Raw genomic sequence first — 24321 nt, 5'->3', positions numbered from 1 at the left:
AAGATGCCCACCAAGAATATGGAAATTAGGACAGAATGACATGGAAAGAAGAAGGAAGCACAGAAATTCCAACTCTTACTTCACTTCTACAGTGACTGAGCTCCTCACTTTGAGTTAAGAAGAGATGTGGAAAAGAAAAGCTTTCAGGCTTCATTGTAGAGAGGGAAATAAGACTGTACTCCTCCCTGTAAGTGCCATAGGGGAATACCAAAAGATGTTCACCATAGAAAACAATGACATGCAAAAACCTACAGAGAGTCAGGTGCTTTGGGACTGAAAGACTGGACATATTACAACAGTATTGGATCCAAACTTGTAGGCACCTGGTTGAACTGCAACTCTTTCTGATGTCAGATTCTTTAATATAAACACTAATGGTATTTTCTGGCAGAAAACTGACCCAAAGAAACAAGGGTAAATGTTGACAATTTGATAGTCAGTTGCATGGTAGACCAAGCTAATACTTAGTTACCTATGGCCTTTGAAAAACGATGATTATTTTTACATCAAAGTAGCATTAAGTAGAACTAAGTCTGTCATTTTCTGGGAGTCTCTGGTATCCAGGTTCTCTGGTTTCCACACTGGCAGTACACTGCCAGTATACTGTTCTGAGTATGCTGCATTTTGACTGGGATCAATTTATTGATGATCAAAATGTGTCCTTTCAAAAACAATAATTAATTTTAGTTTTAGTTTATTTTGAATAAGATTTAAAGTGCTTCAAAATGTTGCTTTTTTATAGTATTTATAATTCTACAATGGGATTACAGTTTTGAAGGAACTGTAAGTGTTAGAAAAACCTCCTATGATAAGGAGTAAATAAAGACAACTGATAAGGAAAAGCCCCTGGGTAAGATTAAACCGGATTTAACTTATGAATATTTTAATATCGGTAGCTGTCACTGGGTGGGCTGTTAATTGCTTTCCCATCACAGTTAAGTTTATTCATCAATATAGTGTCCCTAGGTCCTTTAAAAATTAGTTGCTTTTCACAAGTATTATAACCAAAATCTTCATGCTGGAAAAGCCTGGATCCTTGTCAGATATTAATTTCTTCAGAGACCCTTAAAGCTGTTGACCTCTTTTTTTTTTGCCAGCAGCAGCAACTGAGAATTAAAGCTGAAGAAATTCTTCTGTTAACTGGAGATCATTGACCAGGCTGTGTAACTGCTTTCATCTGCCGATAAACTATGAACAAAGACTCTTGTGTTTCCACTTTGGTGGGCTTTGGGTGAAAGTGGAAAATCATACAATCTGCATGGTAAACCTGAGCAAGAAGCCTTACAGAAGAGAAGCACGGGTGTTAAGGAATAATTATGCTGACCCTGGAACAATGTAATTGAAAGTTGCAACATTATTATTCTGGGAGCCAGGAAATGTGAGTAATGGAAGCTATGGAGCCACAACTACCAAAAGGCAATACAGTGAGCACAACTGTTAAGCGAAATAAACTTTCCTCTAACCTCTTCAGATTCTTATATTATTTTGATTATGAATGTTATCTGAATTATATTATTCATTAATATTATTTGAAGTGCCTGCTATTTTATATTTTAGTTGGGCTTAAAAAGAATCAGTATGTTAGCAAAATTCCAGTTAGGAAGCTGCATTATGCTTAATTTGTATGTGTTGTACAATACACACAAGGAGATCATGGATTGGTAAAATGTGATATAAAGGCTTTACCAGCACATATGTGATATTTGCTACATAAGCTATGCATGGCAAAGCCCTAAATGTATGAAATATTTCCAAACTATGTAGGTGAGAAATACAATCCCTATGCTGCACTATCAATTCTTCTACTGCACTATCAATTGTTCTCTGTACCCCACACATTAAAAAAGTATTTGCCAGAAATTTTACAGAGGTCTTTATGGATGACTGGAAACAACTACGTTGAAAACCAGAACAAGGAATAAAAGATGAAGAAGAGATGAGAACAGTGCAGATTGGTAGGGACAGGACAGAAGGGATCTCAGCTTGGGATACAGGCAAAAAATATGTATACATTTCTCTCTACAGCCTGGGGCAGGTGCCAAGGTTACTGATTCTCTCTACTCTTCAGCTGTCAGCAAATATGTATGAAACACACCAGCAATGTTCCCCACCTCCTCCTGGTGCCAGCCCATGCAGAGTGTTATTCCTTCTACTGCTGTTTGCTACCACAGTAGTTCAGGTGACCTATATAGTGGATATCAAAAGTTCCCATGGTGGCTGGTGGCCTGACAGATAGCCAGTAGGATCCCACATTACAGAATTCCTGCTTCTTTTCAACTTGCTCTTTTAAAAGCAAGAAAATTATACCCCCAGACCTCACATACAGAAATATAACAGATGTAAACGAAGTACTTCACAGTTTAACAATTCCAAAATCAAAATCGCTTATGTAGCTTTGGTTTAGCTGTTTTGTGCATACGCATTATCATTTACATGATCACATCTTCTTCCATCTTAGACAGAGAACAAGAGCATAAATGAGAGCTGTATAAAGGATGCTGCCATCCATAGGACTCCTACTTCCTTGCTTTCGAATATATGTGATATATGTGAAGATGCTTTCTCTTTCTGTACCAACTTCAGCAGGATGTAGAGATAAAGGACAACAAAAATATAAACATCATGGAGGCAGGAGATGGGCTGATTAGACAAGGAGCTTGAGACAGGGAGCAAGGTAGAAAAAATGATGAAGGAAAACAGGACAAAGCGAATGGACGGACCAAGTGGAAACTGGGACTGATCGGAGTTTCAGGGGAAGAGAAAGGATAGCCCCATGGCTGTTCTGGAACATTGGACTCTGTCCTGTTTTTTCTGTAGAGTTCATCCCTTTTCACAAAGGGTCAATCACTCATCATGTAGAACTGCTGAATTCCCACAGCTCCAAGCAAATTCAGTGGGTACTTGGCTTTGAACATATGCAGTTCCCTACAATGTGAAGAACTCTGACAAATTGAGTCCTAGAAGTCTCAAAACTGAGCAATCAAAATTATATGCTTAAGTTTTCTGGCTTTAAAATGCGGATAATACCAACCCTGACTTGCTTCAGAGTATAATTGCAGATGAAAATCAATTAATTATTTTATAACCAAGATAAATTAATTAGGAAACAGTCAGATGCAATGGTAGTGACAAATGTGTGAGTGAATTAGTAGTTATACCTTGAGAGTACAGTTTGAGAAAAGTGCAGTGAATAACAGACAGGGCCACACATGGGACAATGAAGAAAACAGAAGAAATTCATTAGTTGCTTATGCAGCAATTAGTGTCTGCCTTGTGGAATGAATTACTTTGTTATCCTATGGAAAAATATATGATCAGAAAATGAAAGATTGCCTTGCAATAAAAATGCAAAAAGAGATCGGAGTTAAGTTAGCCTGCTTAAAATTATGGCATTTCCTAACTTTTCAATTCACTTAACAGAGTTTTTATGTGTTCAATAGGTATTATGATAACTGCTAAATAAATAACTTATACTAACTGCTAAGTAAATAACAGATGCTAAACCTAAAAATATAACTTTAAATATGACTTAATCTTGTTCTCTTTGCTTAAGCAGAACTTGAGATAGGTAGAGCAAATGGCAGGAGTGGGGTCTCAAGTTTAAGTGATTTTTTTTTCTGTCTGGTCTCTATTACATAGTCTTGACTGCAGATGCTTGAGAATAGCCGAGGAGATGGGGTAAATCAGGAACACCTTCCTAACACAAGTGAAAATTTTATAAAGGGTTAGAGCAGCAAAGTATGTGTTTAAAGTATTATTCATGCTGCCCCAAGAGTCTTGTCTGTGTTTTGCTATGTAATTACATTTCCTCAAACATCTCTCACTTGACCCATCCCAACCCAAAATCCAGGTCCAAATCTGAGTTTCTCTGGGGTTATGTGCCTATATCTTACTCTGGTTACACGTACATGTTTTCCCTGATCTAATTTACATCCTGTCCCCTCACATATCACATCAGCAGCGTATACCAACATGATCTCGGCTGACAGTTTCAAAACGTTATTTTTGACTGGGTGGGAATTAAATTGTAAATTTTGTACCTACTGTTTGTTTGCAGTAACTAGAGTAGCTAAGACTAGAAAGCAATCTTACTTCAGCAGTTTTCTCTTGCTTGCTTTCTTATCTTTCCCATGCTTTATATCAAGGTTTGTTTTTTTTTTCATTAGGGTATGTACTGAACTCAAGAAATGCTATTTAAAGCACTCATGTATGGTAAAGACAGAATACTGCTTAGCATGGCAGCATAAGCTATCCATTCATACTTTCCCTATACAATTTTTCCTCATTACTTGTGAACATCCTTCCATGTTAACCATAGTACCAACCCAGGAGTACCACTATCTCATAGCACTAACAAATGCTATATAGTTCTTCCACGTGCGGAGTTGCAGTCGAGCATATGGTGCATGAAGACAGATCAAAGCTAAGTCTCACGATTCTCTAACTTTCATTGCTCACAATTGTCACTCCAAAGAACTGAAAGGAATTGTAAAGAATGCATTTTAAGTAGGGGAATAACTAAATAAACTCTAAAAAACATAGTCAAATGAGAAAATGCATTAAGCTGGCAACAGTGATACAAACCTGGGGAAAATTATGCAAGCATTAGGGAAAACCAAATTGTTTTCCCTCCGATCTAGGTCTTAGAAACTACAGCACTTTACTGGTTGTGTAACCAGAAGTATTTCATCAGTCTAATCACATGAGACTTTTCTATTCTAACTATCAAACTCAAACATTCAGAACAAAACTGAATAGGAATTCAAACATTTGGATGACATTCCCAGAAATTCTGACTTTTATCCATCCCTATCACCTAATGAATACACAAAAGGAAATACTACGTCAACAGACTTATATATAGAGTCAGCCTGTGCGGAATTTATAGAGACTTCAATGCATGTTCCAAGCAGGATCAGCTCCTTCTGCAGCAGCTCTCCATACAGCATTTGCAATTTCTGATACAACTATACACAATTTGCAGTCAAATAAATATTTATAAACTAAAATAATTGTTCTTTGTATCTTACTTGAGTTCTTGTGAGCTTGTGGCCAGCATACTTCGAATGCTTTTGTCAGCCAAGGGACAGCCAGATAAACTGTAAGACATGGCAGGACATACAAGTAAGTTAATCTTCTCATTAACTAAACACTCCCAAACAAACACAACATAAAAATTAAAAAGTAAAAGTTTGTAATGCAGAAAAGCGATGGGGCAAGTGCTGTAATACTGAATTTTGTAATATAGTTAACCCTCTGAATATATTTAGGTATCAACATTACTTCCAAAATTACATACTGTAAATGTTCTTTTTGTTTGTTTGTTTATCTATGAACTAGTAAAATGTAACAAAAAATATTGGAGATTCCTGGGTTAACTACTTAAATGCTTAAGAATACTTTGGAAATTTTAGTAATCTATTTAAAAATAAAAGACGTTTATACAACACACAAATTAGCATGCTTTTAAGATCAACATATATTACTCAAAGGGTTAACACATAGTTCAACGTTTTACTTTGACAGCATTGTTGAGGTAAGCTGAAAACAATAAATTGAAAAGACAGAATCCACCATGAAAAAAATGAAGTCACACCTTCTATGTGAGGCGTAATTACCAGTCACATGACCACTCCCATCACACCCTGGTGTTGGACATCTGCCACCAAACAAAAACAAAAACAGCCAAAATAGTAAGTATGTTTAAAAAAAAACTTTTAAAAGTTTCATTGTTTCCAGTTTAGCTGCAATGACTGCAAGGGGTTTTAAGCATCCTAATCGAAAAGCTGCAAAATGAACAGGTTTAAATGAAAATGGCGTCTCAATACAATATAGCATCATTAAGAACAAGCAAATACACGTTAGCTTATCACTTTACTTAACTGGCAGTTTGAAACATTTATATGCTGCAAATGTTGCATGCTCATACTGCAAGGCGTATATGTACTCGTTTGTTTAAAAAAAGACAAAGAGAGAAAAAGTTAAAAGGAGAAAAATAATTTCACCTCACATTATGCTTACGTTATTAAATCCTTTTTGCTCTCTTTGCATTGAGGGTATTTGGGTTTAGGACTTGGGATTGTAACTTCACCAGGATACCTTCTTTCTTCAAGTGCCTCTTGGAAAGGATCCAAATCTTCTGGCTACAGGCAAATATACATGCATTAGTTTCAGCTAGGTGAGGTTACAATGCAAAGCAGAATCATCAGATCTTATCTCCTTTCTCCTACTCTGCCAGAGAAGATTAATGACATTATTTTATATTCTTTCACCTATTAAACCTCTAAATATTATTTGGATATTTCGATGAAGACTTCACAATATGTGGAATATGTAGTTAAATTTAACTAGAAAAATAAAAAAAGGGCAAAACACAGCTTTTTCTACAGCTGTCATATTATTTTGATTTAAAACAATCAGTGTTTTTTCCTAAAGTCACTGCAAAACAGAGGAAAGGGAAAAATGATGACTAAATACAGTATCTTATGCATCCAAAAGCTGGTTTAGAACATCTCAGAGATGAAACAAGAGCAATCTTAACATCTATACACCGAATATCAATCTGAGGCAAAGCTCAATGTATCTGTCTGGCAAAATAGAATTATATAATTTCTAATTAACTTCAGAAATGTAATGAAGTTAATGTAATTAACTTCAGAACTTTTGCATTCAAAAATTCGAAATCATCTATTTCAGGAATGAAGTGGCTGAATGCATTGATTTAGTGATTCCTGCAGATGGTGCTATGAACACCATAGTAGAAAAAGGGAGTTCTGCTTGATCTGAAAAAAACAGTCTGTTTTACCTCACATTTCTCTGATAGTGACAGATTTCCTCCTAACTTCAGTGAAATTAATAGGAAAACTGTAATTAACACCAAAGCTAGAATGCATTCAGTGTATCTAGTGAAAATGCCACTATGTTATATGTTTCAAAGTTACTGAAAATAGTTTTACGTTTTCATTAAAATCAGCAAGAGATGCGCTACACACAAATGATTAGCCCAATTTTCTCTTACAAACCAAGAAAAAACAGAGACGGATCTCTAGAAGTCTCCAAACATCCAAACTCCATTGAGTGCAGGGTTGTAAACTGCACAGTGGATAAAGGTTAAAACCTCATGAACAAAAGCAGAGGCATTGACCCTTGTCAGCAGTCCTTTTCAGTGTCCTGGCTTTTCTAAGTTTTGAAAAGTAAAATAAATTCACTAATATATTTTCTTTATTTGCCTCTTCTGTTTAAAGGGTTTTGCTGTTGTCTTTGTATTATGAATTGAAAAGTAACACTGATTTCTAATATCCCTTCTTTGTATTCTTGAAAGAAAGTATTTCATTAATACAGGCCCTTTCACACACAGAGCTATCAGGATTGTATAAATAATCCAGAAGATTAGCTGAAATAGTTGAAAGCTTACATTATACTCTGCTGCTTTTGTTTAAATTGATTTCTAAGTAATACATGCTTTCAAATACTCAGCGCATCATTTATGGTTTTCAAATTCAGGAGAATATCTTGTCCTGAGAGCTGATTATCCCACTATTGCACAGTTATGTCAACTTGCTTATACAGAGTAAAGTAATCTGGATATAGCGAAACATCTTTACTGCAGAAAATATTTGTTAACAAGATGATGCTGTTAGAAAACATGATTCACATTCATGGTTCAAATGTTGTCTTATGGAACTTAGTCACAGATCAGATGTGTGCCAGCATGATATAGTCCTAAAGATTAAACAGCAGAAAGTCCTTTTTGTAGAAAACCACCATTTTTATCGTGTATTAATTTTGTTTCCTCTTTCCCTCCAAATTTCAGAAATTTAATGAATTACCAAAATTAGATTGCAACAGAACTAATAGATGAAAAAGACATACATTAATCTCTTTGGAATCATCTTCATCTATCCTACTGGGCTTCATTTTAGTGTAGTCCACTGGCAAGTCCCAGCAGTCACCCTCGTTCAGTTGGTAACACCGGTTATTCATCACGGCTTGCCGTTGCGGGGACATTGGCTCCAGTGGTGTCAAAATGGTACAGCAACCATCTCGCTGCCTCTGCTTGTTCATGCTGAGATCCAGCGTCCCATTTTCATCGACTTCCATATCAGGATTCTGTCAAAATAAGAAAAATATTGTTAATTCGGCTTCACACTAGCAAACTGTTACCTCTTCTTCAATCTGATTGCCTAGCAGAATGATAAAATGCTTTTCCATTCCTGTATAGATTGTAAGCATTGAGCCCCCTCCCACACATAGCATGATGCTGTTACACAACATTAATGCTGTTAAAGTAGATTTCTTCCTGAATGGCTAATCTGATGTTTGGGGGAAGAGAGGAGAGTCTTCATTACCCTTCCTGCCACCTGGCACACAGGTGCAAAATTTGGAATAAAAAGGAGAAATCTCTAAAGGTATTTTCTTGATGTTGTCTTTATGTTCTTGATCTAGTCTGTGGCAGGTGAATATCTATGAGTTAACATCTGCATAATTCTTGTTTCCAGTCCTGACACCTGTCTGGGTGATTAGAGTAACAAAAACCAGCAAGCATCAAATAATCTTTGTTTCTTTGTTTATTTAACATTAACAGTCAATGCTTGAATAGATAATGTCAGAAAATTAAACAAGGAGGTAGGGCAGCAAAACAAGTAGTTTTGGACACCATTTGCCAATGAGGAAATACATTCAAATTTCAGAGTTCCTTGCCTGCAGATGTAAATGTATTAACATTACATATATATATCTTTATAATCAATAAATTTAAGTAGCATAATAGTTGCAACAACAGTTGTGCCAATTTCTGCGGCAACTGAGGTACTATGAAACATAGGGTGAATATGGGCTCTGACTTTTTGTTTTATAGAAACAAACAAGGGTTGTCATATTAGATGTGGAGAAATAAGATAACTTAAAATGAAGACAAATTCTAAAAAACGCAGGACGGTTAAAATAAAAATGCCCAGAGAGAATTCTTCATCTTTTCAAAAATGAAACGCTCCATGAAAAATTTGGTTTCAAAACTAACGTGAATGCGACTGGCTTCTCCTATGTCTGGTAACTTTCTCTCCTCTTGAGTAACAACAGAGCAGCAGGAAAGCACTGTGAATGCAAATCTCTCTTTCTGAATTACTGCCTTTTGTCAGAGCATGTATCTAATTGCTGCTATCCTGCTAATTTAATCTAGAAAACACGTGTGTATCTTCTCCGATTCATTCCTTCAGTCTCAGTATAGGGTGACACATTAGGAAAGAGGCCCCTTCTCGTTTTGACACAGAAGATTTTTAGCATTTTATTCCAACTTTTTTCCATTGTGTTGATACAGAAAACAAATGCATTTATTTACATGCCAGAAAGAGATTGGCCTCTTGAACAGTATTAAGTAAATTAATATAAAAAGCAGCATTTGAAAACAGTCATCAGCCATTCTGGCTTAAATCATGACTATTACTAATACCTACTGCTATGGGTTTAGTTTGTTATGAATGATAAAGGGGCTTTACACGATGAGGGGAAGAAAACCTTTGTCTATACACAGAAGAACAGAACATGTCTGCCAGCTCAAAAGCTGTTCTATAAGCACAATAAAAATGTTTCCTCTGCACTGCATCTGCCTGCTTAGCCATCTAGTGGTCTCCTATAGGTAGCACCGTATTGTTAGCTGGTGCATGTTAAATATTCATTTCTTAACAGCTATCAGAGTCGAAACTTAAAGTTTATAACGAAAAAAACCCTTCTGGCAAATCTTTAATAAATGCTAATAGTGCCCTGTTTTTCTTAATACATAAAGCTTAACAACAAAAGCTTTTATCTGTATCTGTATCGCCAATTCATAACATAATGGACTCTATGAACATACAGAACATTAGTGACCCTGCACTACTGTTAAGCACATTTAAAGTCACCTGAACTGATCTGTTCATTTCAAATGTATTATGCAGTGATTTAAGAACTGTGAGATCATAGACAGGCAAGAAATTATAACATACAAGTAGCACAGATTTCTTTGTACTAGATCTTACAACCTTAGGTCCCATTTGGACTTTTAAATGAAAATACATAGTTAAATCTTAATCCTTTCCCAAAATGTATGAATCAGACTGTGTTTAGCAAAAAAATCAGTAGTGCAATTAATAGCACTTGAGCAATCCAAACATCTTTTATAATTATAGATCTCACTAGTAAGAGACAAATTAAAAAAAGGAGTACATGCTATCAGTATCATCAGTTTATATACCGATTGGGATTTCCCAAGATACGTGTGAGCAATTTGCATCTTTCTCCTTTTTTTTTTCCTCCCTGCTTTAGCAGAGCCACCAGATTATGTTAATTTGGAGGAAAAGAAAAAAAAAAGGCAAAATGTACTAAAGCTATTCTTCTATCTATCAGGGCCACAGAGCAAGTGCAGTAAAGAGAAATCTTCATCAACAAACAGAATTACTAATTTTTACCCTCGCACAGAGATCCTGAGGCTTAGTAGAGAGGTTCTGAGGCATCTCCCTGCAGCGAGTGGAGAGATTCAGAATAGCAGTAGCAGCCATGTGCGCTGCCTCCATGTCATGAGTATAGTCAAAGCTGCTCTTGCTGCAGGTACTGCTGGCACTGCTGCCTCCACCACAACTCATATTGCTGCTGCTGCTAGGGGCATAACTGCTTGTTGTGCTGCTGGTTGGACTTGAATTCTTACAGTAGCGTTTAGCTGTGGGAAGAAATATGACAAGGATGACTCAAAAGAACAAGCATTCTGCATAAGTGAAGAGAAAAACAAACTGCTGGAGGTGAAATTTATAATGAGCAACAGCAACCGATGCCAAAAAAAAAAAAAGCCGCAATAAGAATGATGGCTGTATTTCTTGATTTCTGTCTGTGACTTTTATGTGCTACATATGTGAGTTTGTATGAAATAACCTCCTGTAAAAATCTGCATGACGTGATCATGAATCATTCTGACAAACAGGCTGGATTTAGAAAACAATAAAAACACAGAAACACTGCTTTTACCCCACATATATAGTCAGACAGAAGGTAGGATCTGCTCGGCACATTCATTGTTATTAATGAGGGGCAACATAACGCTATGAGACCTTTACATGAGCAAACCGTTAATTTAAGGCCTAGTCTCCCCAGAGCTGCTGGAGACCAAGCCCACCGTAAGGCTGACAGGCTTGGTCTCTGGGCCACAGTGCTACTCATATGTCCTCAAACACCCTGTGCTTCCTAAAAGGCTTCTTCTTCCTACATCACAGGCAAATATTGTGACACTGGCCATCAGAAAAGAGAGGAACATGATGGAAGAAGAAAGGTGGTGGTCACATGTGAGTTTTACCATGGCTTGCCCAAAGGCAGAAGCAGTGGCTGTAAAAATGGAAACAGATATGAATGAAACGTCCCCAACTTCAAACAACCCAAGCACCTACTACTCTTCATAAAAACAAAAGGACCAAAGACACCCCTTCCTGCTCACACCGAGGACAGGGGCACTCAGCCATACTCTGACTGACAGCAGCCACAAACGGCCACTGAAGAGCTAAGGCACTGACAGAGCTCACGTCCAGCCTATCTAAATACAATGCAGCACTGTTACTGCTTTTAAGGAACACTCCTTGCAGCCAAAGGTATAGTAATAATGGAAAACAGCCCTATTAGCCCACTTATTTCTCCAACCCTCTTCCCAAATAAACTGTTTTAAAAGTGTTTTAAATGCAAGAAAGTGTGAGCTCATCTCCTAAACCTAAAAGTTTACGTATTTTCATAAAAAAATAAAGTCAAGGTCAGAGGATACATACATGCATATTCCAGCGACTACTTCCCCTTAAGATGGAAATGTATACTGCGGAGATCATACCTTATAGCACAGTATAACAATAACCAACTAGCATGCTGATTAGACAGCTATAGAAAAAAGGTCAGGCCCTAGCTAGAGCTCTTCCGTGATGGTCTCCATTTAAATGCCAGACTCTTCAGGTGTATTTGTCTGAGTAGACATACATTTAATAATCTGCTCCCATGAGCACAGCCCATTTGTGAACCACAGGCTGCTTTGGTAGACAGGCAGGGTTCAAAAGAAGAATCTGAAAGCAAAATATCTTTGCTAGAGCTTATGTCATCCTCCTTTCTCTAAAAAAATGAAAAAAATTATGGCGTTATTTTTACTGTAAAGGAAATAGTGTTTCACTTAATTCATAACAGATGGAGTTTTCTCAGGAAAGCCACATAATACACAGGGTGTGATTTTTCAAGGGAAGTGAATGCTAAACATTCATCACATTTCATTGTTTTGAACACATAGTAGCACTACTCTAGCAGGGTATCCACTAATAATAAATCTGTGAACTATTTCTCAAGAGTTTCACTATTAATACAGCAGTCAGTGGCAGTCGTTAAAAATTCAGCATTTATCCTTTGTTACTTTGTAACTATATTCAAGACACACAAGAATCTTCCTATACTTAAGGAAGGAAATAATTGAATAATTCAGTTTCTACTGTGTTAACACAGCAAGCACCCTGTACCACTGAACTTGTCAAATTAGAAATATCTTTCAGAATTCATAGGAACAAATAAGACTTCTGTCACTTGCAAAAAATGTTAGTCTTGTTATAGCAGGTCACATTTAGACAGACATAAGAGACATACTACATGGGAAATTATATATATATGACAATGTGTGCTAAAGAAAGGGAGGGAAAGAGGCAGCTTTATACAAAGGGCTAACCATCAGAAACTTATGCAGGCTCTGATATGGACTCCTCTGTGGCCTTGGTCAAACTATATTATTCCTCAAATTCATTTTCCCTAAAAAGTTGCTTCTAAAATTTAGTTGTGTTGTGATTCACTTGCAAAACACTTTGAAGATGTAAAGTGCTATAAGTGTACTATGCAATTATAAACTTTTAGATTACCAGTCATTTAAGCAAAACTTACGTAGAGACAAGTGGCCATGGTTATTTCAACTTTACTGTAGCTGTACATTTTAAGATGAGTCACATAACCCAGACTATTCATCTCACATTAGCTTTTCAGGCGAAACAAAGATCATCAATTTACAATGAACTTAATCAAGTTGCTCTCTAATGAAGAGAAAGCTACATTGTTTCAATACCAGATAATTCTGCTTACCACATCACCCAACCCTGTGGCATAGGTTTTGGAAGCTCTGCAGTCCACCTATGCTTTGTGATCCAGAGTGAAACTAATTGTGGAGAACGCCTTCCCCATTAAATAACAGACACTGGTCTAACCAGCTGCATACCCAAACTGGCCTCTCATCAGACATGCCTAGGGGCTGATTACAAAGAACCTCTCAAAGTCTACAGGCTCCTCTTGCTAATTAACAACGGAGGAGTGGGAGAGACCCCAACAACACAAAGAACCAAAGGAAGATATTTGGAGTGGAATTAAATTCTGCCCAGGAACCTCCACTCCGAGTATTACCTAAATACTGAATGTGTTATATATATTAATTACAGTTTCAACACTTTTTCTGACTTGCACAATAAGAGATTCATCTCACTTAACTTCAGCTATCTGATCTAGTCATTACAGGCTTCCTATACAGGCAGCGGAAAAAAATAGGAACTTTCAGGCAATGATTCACCTGACCAATTTTAAATAAGCACTTCAGGAGGAGATTAATAGATCAGAGATGTGTCTATCTTTCTCCTTCGATCCGAAAGGGATAACGAGCTCTGATGTAGGTGCTGACATTATAGAAGTCTATATATGGTCAGATGAATCTCACTCTTAACATTTTCTCAGTGTTTTGATGGAAGGACCCAGGACTTGGTGGAATAAGAGGAGCTCCTGCCATCACCTGAGCAACTGAAAGAGCTGCTGTCTCCTTTGCCTGCTGTGTCCAGCTGTTCTTATGTCTACTGCTGTATACCATAAGCTCAGCATCCAATACACTATGAAACCGGTTTCAAAGGAAAAACAAGCACACAAACACAAGATCTCTCAAGAATTATCAAAGCATCCTACCCCACAATACAAAGTGTCCATTTTCTGTTTGGCTTTTACTGAAGCTTACTGGAAAATAAATCAAGAAAACAATTCAAAGGAGCTGTTTATGTTCATGTCACTCACAACCACACACTTATTGAACATATAATCCCTTTCTCTGATGATGAAAATACAGTGTTAGCTTACAATTAAAAAAGATTGAGAGATGAAGTTATTGATTTCTCATATCTTTAGACTATTTGTCTCATACAGTCAGAAAAACTAAAGCACTGTTTACTTGCAAGTTTCCCACAAACCTTAGGTTTAATTTCAGGTTTTTCAGGATAACTTTTCAGAAGTAAACCTACTTTTATATAAATGTGTTTTGCTGACATACATAATAGGTGTGTATTCTGTACCTCCATAATGGCTTTAGTAGCAATAATTAATAAATTTTTTACACGCAAATATGAAATCACCAAAAAATAATGCAAAGTTTCTTGAGAAAAGTGGTTCTTTTAAGTGAAAAGCCTCTTCCTGAAATCTCCTTCACATTCAGTTATTTACAATAGCTGTCAGTAATATTACTTCACTGTTCTATGAATTTAGCTGATTCTCCTGAGGAACTTCGAAAAACTTTGTCAATTTAAGCCAAATATAATGGAGTGCTTATGGAACATCAGAGAGATGTGAAACCTAAAGGTTTCATGAAAATCACTAATAGGGTACAAAGAAAAACTCAGCTTAGGTAGCATGCCTGGGGCCATGTCAGCATGTCTTGTCTGGCCAAACAGCACACATATCACTTGGAACCAGGTACAGCATGTGCTGCCTCCTGCACAACCAGGGGTATGGAACAAATCCATAGGGAATTAGCCTTTGTTTGGCAAACAACCTGCTCCAGCTATAATGTGCTTTAGCTGTTCTGAGTACACAAGAACCACGTGTACTTGCTGTACCAGCAGGAATCGCAGGTATACAGAGTCCCTCAGTCCTCTCAGGCTCACGTTATTGAGCAGTGAAGCAACCTAGTCCCAGTCTTATCTCCAAGTAAAATCCTTATTTATATCAAAGGATGATGAGTGCGCATAAAGACAGTGACCTATATCACCCTAGCCTTCCATTATTTAAGGCCACTGTTAAACTTGTGTTTAATGTTACATGTGTTTTTAAGTTCTGGTGATTCGGGAAAAAAAGTGGAGTTTGTAATTATTTGTTGAAAAGGGGTCTTAAATGAGAAAAACGTATTGGTTGCTTAAGCATCAGTATTTTGATCTGAAAACACGCATGTCCACAGGATCCCCAGAAATACTCTGATTCTTTCCTTTCTGCAAAGAGTGGACAGAGCATATACACAAGAGATCATGTCATTTACCTTATAATGTACACTCATTAGCTTACTAACCACAGTTAGTGCTTTATCTTTAATAATGTTCAAGCCCTTATTCTGATACAGGCAAACAAGACAAGTGTATGAGAGAAGAAAAAAGGGCACTTTTACTTAAAAATATGCTGTCTTTCACAACCTTTCTCCTTTCTGCTATAGTGCAAGAACATACCTGTTGAGTCTATGAGAAAGCAAAATATCCAAAATATCAGAAATATGAAGGCAAGATCTGTAGCAATTTTCCTTTTCTCCACTTACCTACTTTGAATGTCAGAGTCTGTGTTCAGGCAACAGCGTAAATTGTTCTATATAGTATATTTATTTCTGTTTTCCTAAACAAAAGTCTGGCACCTGCCTGAAATTTCCTATGGTAGTCAGTGAGTAGTATCAACTATTTTAATCAAAAAAGAAACTCTTAACATTCAAAAAATAAAAAAAAAAAAAAAGAAAAGATAAAGGCACAGTTTGGTTTTATATCTATATACACACACACATATAATATATATACACACATATAATCGTATTGCTCTGAAAAATTCCAGATGTCCTCAAAAGCTACAATCCAAATCCTCATTTTCTATCCTGCAATTCATTTTTCCCCAATAAAAATCCTCTTGCCTGACAAACCCCATCCATTGTCTTCTCCTGAACTGAAGTCACTTTCAGCCTACTCCTAAACATCTTTCTTAGGTTAGGTTTTCCAGAGAATTCAACAGGTGTATTCATGAAGACAAAAATGAGCAGAAATGTCTCATTAAGAAAGTAGCAGTGATTTCTGAAGTGCAATGAGATCCAGGTTTTCTACTTCCATACCCCCACAGAGCAAGTATGTTATCTTTATGGGTTACCTGAACTACTGTACAGAAGCAAGGAACCTAATGTGACCCTTGAGGCAAGGTCTCCCAGATAGCAACATAAGGACTAGCTCTGTTACTCAGCTTTTACTGCGATCTCAACACATCCCAGGAGCTTAATAGCTGGAGATGTTCTTTTGTCAGTGCAACAATCCTGAAGCAAGTACCGTATAAAACAACGCTTTTTAAAAAGGCCTTTAAAATAACTTACGCATGACAGCATTCCTCATAATACTATATGAACATGAAAACATGTCTTATTTGTATGATGTTTACATATACAACAACATGATTAACTGCAAACTTGTCTCTCATGTATAAGAGTGTGCACCTCCTACCATCATATCCTTTGGGGGATATATCCCTGGATTGCACCTTGGGAGCTATGGCTCTCTTGCCATAGGCATGGTTGTCATAACTGTTATATTCAAACGTAGTCTTAGAGTATTTCTCTAGTTCCTTGGCCAAGTTGGAGCGGGGTGTGGTGGTGGGGACATTGTTTCTGTAGCCATACTGAGGGATCTCCAATTGCTTAACAAAGCACATGGGCCTAGAAATTAAAGATATGTAAAGTTTGTTAGATGCAGTTCAGTTTACTGTGTCTGTGCATAATTTATAGTTTAGATTAGAAAATCTTAGTTATTTCTTGTACTCAAGAGACAGCAATATATTATTGCATTTGCTTAGTTTGGTTATTTTCAGCAGACAAACAATATATATTTTCTTGAACAAAGCCTAGACAAAATTAATTCTAATACCACTAAATGTATCCTGCAGCTGAAAGTATTTTAAAATTCTGTTTTAAAATACTTCAGGGCTTCCCTTTCACCATGTCATAGCATCACATAGCAAACATTTTCTCTTTTGGGAGGTGGATTAAAGCGGGGCAACCAGACTGTCAGAAGTTTGGACAAATTCCTTTAAATGTCAAAAAGAAAAAATAGCACTGGAAGCTACACTTAATGAAGTTTCCTCTCAATTTCTTTCAACAGAGTTGTATGGTGCCTTCCTGTATGCTTTCCAAAGGAGATAGTCCGGTTTCATCCCTCAATATACAAATCCATGTTCATCTTGAGAAATACACAGGAAAGTCTCACAATCTCTGTTGAGTTTGAGCTGCTGCCTCGCAGGTCCTGCTCACCCTTAAATGCAAGGTTCTGGCAGGAGCTGCAATTCCTGATACACATACACACTCAAGGAAGGTCCTGCAAATGAATACAGAATAAAACTGTACCAGCTAAATTTCTCTTTCATTTAGGATCAGGGAGGATAGTCAGGAAAAGCCCTGACTGATATCATTCGGCCATTGCAGAAACTTGTGAAATCTCAGTGAAAGAATGGCTGTAGTGAACTCCACTGTCATGCTGTCTTCTGCACGTGGACACAGAAGTCATCAGCTTTCAAAGCAGGTAAATGAAGGTCATATCCTGCAAACCTTACCTATATAAGAAAGTGTTATATGACTGGGTGATAGGGAGCAACTGCTACACAGTGCTGAGTGTCTACCCACTGCGTTTATCAGGAGGTAAAGATGATGAACAGCACACCTGAGGTGCTTCTGCTAGAATCAAGAATCATATAATCAAGTCTTTTTTCTTTTTCTTTTTTTTCTTTACTGCATTTATAGCCAGAGGAAATGGAAGGAACATTCATAAGAACATAAATTCAGTCAAGACCAGAAGTATCATCGTGCTGACTGACAAAATGGAATGTGATAAATAGTAAGAAATAGGTTTTGAATATTATGTTTTTCTGAATGAATTCATTTTCATAGAATTTAGTCAGGATATTTATGTAAAGATCACCCAAGAAATCATATTAGTCATACTATTCCCTTTGATTTATGTACACTCGCTCCTTTAGACACTTCTTCCTCACAAAATACACTGGGCTTATTTATACAATGAGCTGATACGAATAATATTTTGATCCTGTCTCAAGATAATCTATATTTAGCTAAAAAAATGCAATTAAGATCCTGTATGTTCAAGGCAAATCCAAAATTTCTGTGGAACAGAAGTCCTATGAATTTGATTTCTTTTTAAGTAAGAAATTCTAAATGCAGGTGGGATGGAAACTGGGATGAAGACAAATATTCAAGATTTACTCTTAGAACATCTCTGTCTGCCCATCAGTTGCCTGCATACAAATATTATAAATAGCTCCCAAGTTCTTCATCTCAAATACTTCAATGACTTAAAGGTAAAAGGGAAGCAGGAGACAAGATGAAAGCTTTATTTGAGTTGTCTATAAAATCTGCAACACGGGGCAGGCTCACAAGCAAAGTTAAGGTTGCAGTGCAACTTCCTAGGGAGTTTGCCAGCAAACCAGATACTGCTTTTGAGCAGTTGCCTTCTTTGTATGGCACCTGATTTCAGTGGCTTTCCTCTAACGAGCTGTGGTAAAAGCCACTGCATTTTTGATCTGCCTTTTTCCATTAAGTGAGAAACTGTGTTACTTTCTCTAAGGGTGTTTTTTATTAAAAGGTTTTGAAGAACCCTTCTCCAAGAAAACTGTCTGGGATGCTGTATGAAAAATTGTACAATTTGAATTAGAGGCAGTTAAGATAAAGCCCATCAAAAACAATCTGAGGAAAGAAAACAAAAGTCAACAAGCATGACAAAAAGTCTTCTGTACATATGAAACATAATTCTGTGTTCTTAGTTTTATGGAAAGACTGGTTTTTGAAATGACCATCAAGATTAGATGAAGTTTCAAGAGAATATTCAAAGAATGATGTTGATAATACAGCAGAAAACTTTCATTTTAAGCAGCCCTATCAGATTTTAAATCTAGAAGACAGCTAAATACTAAGAAACCTACGGGATAAGTAGGAAATTCTGGGAACTAAAGCTGCCGCACTTCCTCCACGCTCTTCAAGGCAGCTGGGAGGGATGTACCTATCCCAGCCCACAGATATCACAGTATCCATGGAGAAATTCTGCAGCTCTTGGGGCATCATCAGCATAAGGCTGGTACAATCGTGCAGAAGTCTAGTTCCTTTACATGTATCGTTCACACTTCAGCTCCTTAGAAATAACATTTTTTCCACCCACATATCTTAGAAGAGGAGACAATAGCACAAAGCTGGATACAGCTTTGGATAAATGCAGAATCCTGTATCGATGAAGATAAGGGGTATAATTATGTCACACTGGTTCAAGGTCATTCCCGTATGAAAATTTAGGACATTTTTTCTCTTGTTCTATCCTTCCTGGCAGTGAGTGGGGGAACAGAGACAAAGAACTAAGACTGACCTTATTTTGGAATCTAAGCTATACCTGGCATTTTTCCAAGTGTCCTGACAAAAGGTGTACTACCAGTTTGGTAATGCAAATAGGGCTTCTGGTTTAATTTAAACTGATATTTACTAGTAAAAGCCTGCTGAAAAAACCAAGACTTACCGGTAAATATTAGTTTATTCCCAAAAGATACCAACTTTTTTCACATTGTTCTTAGACTTTGCACTCCAGCAGTCATCTTTACACCAAACAATGCCTAAGACAAAAATGAGCTTTTCAGCTTTACATGTATTTGCCAAAATAATTACCAACCCTCCCCCATGTGAATTGAGTGGGAAATATACACTGTGAGAATCGGATCCAGAAGCCCTAATTCTAACTCTTCTTGAAAGGAGATATATATATGTATATACAACGTATAAATTCTCAGATTAGGTGAATGTGTGATGAATTCTGCATAATAATAAGTATTATAGTGATTTCTAATACCTTAAAACCCGATCTGATGCCTGGTTTGATTTTGACACATCACAGTTCTGATGCTTCTCTTGAGCTTTAGCCAGTTTCTCTGCTGCAGCAATAGGACATCCAGAGAGGCTGCAATTACAGAAAGGAAATTTAATTGTCTTGTCCTGCGTAGTTTCACATTATAGCACTGATCCAATTACTCCTTCTCCTCCTTAGCCAGCATCAGGAAGAATCTGAAGGAAAAGAGTTTCCACAATCTTTTTGGTCATATGTATTTTGTCTAGAATAGACTTCCTTTCTTCTGCTTTCAAAGATGCATGGTAGATCTTACATCTGCTCTTCTCTGACTGTACATGGGTAGATTATTCATGGATGTCAGCCAGGGAACATACCAGTAGGAGAGGAGAGTGTAAACTGGAATCTACTGTGCAGCTCTGCTAGCAGACTTGTGACCTTTATGCATCTACAAATGTTGCCAATGAAATGGCTCCTGAAGATGATTAAATGACAACATCATATAGGCCAAATCTTGCGCTGCTTCACAACTCATTCGGCTCCATTAACTCCAATCATTTTGCTAGGCATATAAATGAGTACAAATTTGGTCTTGGATCTCTAAATCTACATCTCAACTATGTTATACTTAGTGTTTGTTCATGAATTTCAGCCACTAAAGTATGTTTTCTAATAGTAGATGATGTAACATGAAAAGAACTTCTGCACTTGAATTGAAATTCAATTAAATTTGCAAATGCTGAACTATTATTGAAGTGACAATAATAAGCTTGATTCTTCTAGAAAAGATTTAGAACAGTGAAAAAATAAATATATTGATGCCAGCAGATGGTGCTCTTAGTGAAGCTGTAAAAACCTGTGACCTGACAATGGAGGGGGTCCTTTCCTTGTCATAGTCTATTGCCTGCTTATGTGACCGCAGCTCTCTGTGTTCTCCACAGGAAAAGAAATTAAAATGAAAGGCAAATCAGTGCATTCCCAGATGTTCCCTTCTCTACGGGAAATAAGGAGGAAAAAAAGAATAAAAAAGGTGAAGCAGAGCAAAATGCCCCAAAAGCTGCAGAAAGAGGTGAGCACAGACTGCAGACTGCTCCCCCCAGCCCTCCTACGCTGCCCTAGTTCTGCAGAGGGGTGAGGGGGCTCTGGGCGGTTTTGGAGTCATGCCAGAGGGCAGCTATGCTCCACTGACACGCTCTTCTTCAGACACCTCAAATATTCTAGTAGATATTCAACCAGAAGTGAATGCTGCTTCGAGCAGCAGTAATTCCCATAAAGCCTTCTCAGAGGTTTTTGCTGCATCTACTGGCAGCATCACTGCAGAGAAGAAAGGGGTACCAGAGCTTATTGCAGATGGGTTGGTACCCACAAGAGTCTTCCGGGAGACAGGCAGTTAATATGAGGGGCTATAGTAACCCAGAGCTCGATAAGACTGAATGTCCAGTACCTGTGTAGTCCCTGAAGCCTTCATGCTACAATTAACAGTAAAAAAGGAATTCGATAATAGGAACCTTGCATAGTCCCTTTTACCGTCTTACCCACATTTCCTGGGTTTTTTAAAATTGTAAAGAAATAAGCAAGATCTTGTTGTTCTGTGGGAAAATTATGATGTACTAAAAATTCCAGTAACATTTTGATAATTTTGTCATTTGATTCACAGAATTTAATAGGCAATTGCATTCCTTCTATAAGAATCTATTATTAATCTTAGTAAACCACAGAAAAGTTGCTTTTTTCTTGTTCTTCTTCTGTTTGGATAGAATATTTACATCTAACATTTCCGGCTTCTCATTTTTAAATTTAATGAGACATTTTCATAATGTTTCTTAAACAGGCAAAACTCTCATTCAGTTTTAGCTGAATGAGGACTTTGGGGTTGAGACTGTGGTCAACAGGAAAGCTAATTCTTATGATGTCTGTGTATTTAAAATGCCATTTCTCATGTATTAAAAAAATAATTTTTCGGAGTAGAGTGGGTTTTTTCATGCACTATAAAATAATTCCCGAAGAGAGTGAAGTGTGAGAACAAGAACTCTGCCCTAGTCCTGACAATGTTAGAAGACTCTTCCTTCTCCCTGCAACATACCCACAATGAGTTTTACCATTTGTTTTGTACCACTGCTGTTCAGCTAGTATCAAAACAAAAAGAAAAAAAATCTACCCAAAAAGCTAAGGATGCTTAAAATGTCTTCTGTGGATCAATTCACCCATACTGAAGCAAACGCACACTCGTCCTCCTCAGAAAATACATGAATACATGTTACTGTTTAAAATGGATAATGCACATGAAGCACCATCTGTCAATCTTCAGAACAACAAAACACACACTCACACCCCCCCTGCCAATGGACTGCTAGAAGGGCTGCAGTTCGGAGGCACTGTTCCCTCTAGGTTGGCATCCAGCGACGGCATCCTTACCTTCGGTGGGAATTCCTGTTGCTATTTACGTGGCCCCGGCCTGTGCAGCCTGGTGTAGGACACTTAAGAACATTTTCATGCATGGCAAGAACTTGACAAGGAGAGTAAGAGAAAACAGCAGAGTATGAAAACAAGAAAAAAAAATCAAATCCCAGTATATATGAAACCATTTTAAAACAAAGCAGGATTCATTAACAACCAGCATTCCTCAAAATACACGTGACACACATAGCCATTAAAGCCTGATGAGGGAAGTATTATGACCCTATGCTTATAAACACAGGGCAACAGTGAAAAGTTATGAAGGTTACAGAACCTATAAACAAATGCATCTCTGGTGCAACAGTGAAGCAGAAGACTTCCAACATCTTCTTCATACAAAAACAATGAGCAAAGATCAGCTCAACAGTAAAGGGTGAGCTAGCAACAGTCCAATACAAAATTACGGACTAGAAAAATTCTTTCAAGGAAATGTATGCATTCACAATACATAGCTTTATACACACAGTATCAAACTCGAGAGCTGAAAATCTGCCCTCAAGTTATACTGGTAGAACACTGAATTATTTGAAACACACCTCAGTACAACCCTGAACAGAATTTAACCCTACCTAAAGAGAGCCCAATTGAGCTAGGGGCCAGTTTTGCCCACTTCCACATAGATATATCATTCATACCTATATGACGAGCAGAACTGGTCCTTTAATTTTCACTTACATTCTCTACAGATGTGAAAATTGCAATGGACAGATTTTTTTTTAAAAAAAGACTAAAAACTAAAAATAAGCACTTAAAAAATTGAGGGATGATGGAAAAAAAAAGAAAATTGTGTAAAAAATAAGTAAGTGGTACAAGCTTAAGCAAGTAAACTGATTTACATCTGCATCCATTGCAAGCTGGATAGAAGACTTACTCCCAGGGTGCTCAGAGCACTCCTCCTCTAAATCATAAAGGTCACGCTATTAAGTGCCAAATTATCAAAGACTTTTTGGTAACACTAGAGTTTTGTATGATGTGAGACATATCTGAATCAATGTCTCAGAGCTGGAAGGCAGAGTACATCACTCTATGGAAAAAGGCCATCCAGCTCTTGCAAAGTTCTGGTTTTCTCATGCAAGAAGTAGTCTGGAAGCCTGTATTTAGTTCTCACTCCAAAAAAGAGCTGATAAAATCAGTGAATTTCTTAACTGAGTTAAGAACTGAATAAAAGCTGTTCAGAGACTTGAGAATTTAACCACGTATACTGATTAAAGGACAACCATCATCATCACCCCATCATCAGTGTACTAAAATGTGTATAGATGCAAAAGCTTTACTCTGAAATTCCTATTATTCAAAACTGTTCTTGAAACATGCTTCACAAGGCCAACATCACAGGAAAAAAATAAAAAGATGAGCTCACCTTTTTCATTTTAGTAGGTACAAGAGCATGCAAACAGTTTAAAGCTATATTCTTCTTTGATTTACAAAGTCTTCTACAGAGCTTTTTATTTACCATTTGTAAAAATGAGAGAACTTTGAGCAACCGAATAAATATCTGTGTTTCAGAAAATTACAGCATCTTGCAAAGCAGAGAAATTACTCTATTTGTTCTACTGTACTCAGAGATCAACCAAGCTACAGTAAAGTTTCCTAAAGCACTTCCTCATTACTTTACTTCTGGAAGAAGTCACTCTACCATGAAAGAGGAGACTTTTTATGTCTGCCACTCTTGGTGTACTAATCTACTTCTGCTTTCTTATCCTTCAGAATCTACTTTCCTTTGGAAACTGGGGACCATTTTAGCCCTGTCTGTCTTTATAACGTTTCCTTTAGGCTGTGGTAAATCCACTGAGGTTACATCTGTAAGTGTTGATGGACAGTGGGGATTTTACGTCCATAGGCTTCAATGGAATAACTCCATTTTAAAATTGGTGTGGAAGAGAACTGGATCTTAGCTAGACACTTGCCTGGTGTAAATCAGCATAGAGCAATTAGCTTCAACAGAACTATGCTGATTCCACCAGCC

At 37.2% G+C, this 24321-nt stretch overlaps 1 protein-coding gene across 11 annotated transcripts in view; it reads right to left on the bottom strand.

Moving 5' to 3' along the window:
* MYT1L (myelin transcription factor 1 like) overlaps positions 1 to 24321 on the bottom strand; it is a 314516-nt gene that overhangs the window by 53758 nt on the left and 236437 nt on the right. For 8 of the 11 annotated variants that reach the window (XM_074861644.1, XM_074861643.1, XM_074861646.1 and 5 more), the window contains 8 exons: positions 22314 to 22404; positions 19905 to 20012; positions 16512 to 16723; positions 10443 to 10690; positions 7873 to 8109; positions 6022 to 6143; positions 5597 to 5659; positions 5031 to 5099 (listed from right to left, as the gene is read on the bottom strand). In XM_074861644.1, coding sequence (XP_074717745.1) covers positions 5031 to 5099; positions 5597 to 5659; positions 6022 to 6143; positions 7873 to 8109; positions 10443 to 10690; positions 16512 to 16723; positions 19905 to 20012; positions 22314 to 22404 — 1150 coding nt within the window. The remainder of the gene's footprint in view (positions 1 to 5030; positions 5100 to 5596; positions 5660 to 6021; positions 6144 to 7872; positions 8110 to 10442; positions 10691 to 16511; positions 16724 to 19904; positions 20013 to 22313; positions 22405 to 24321) is intronic. The other 3 variants (XM_074861640.1, XM_074861641.1, XM_074861647.1) reach the window with 2 other exon arrangements.

The sequence above is a fragment of the Strix uralensis genome, chromosome 3 (genome assembly GCF_047716275.1).
Source record: "Strix uralensis isolate ZFMK-TIS-50842 chromosome 3, bStrUra1, whole genome shotgun sequence".
Lineage (NCBI taxonomy): Eukaryota > Metazoa > Chordata > Aves > Strigiformes > Strigidae > Strix > Strix uralensis.
This window is presented reverse-complemented; position numbering and strand designations above follow the sequence as displayed.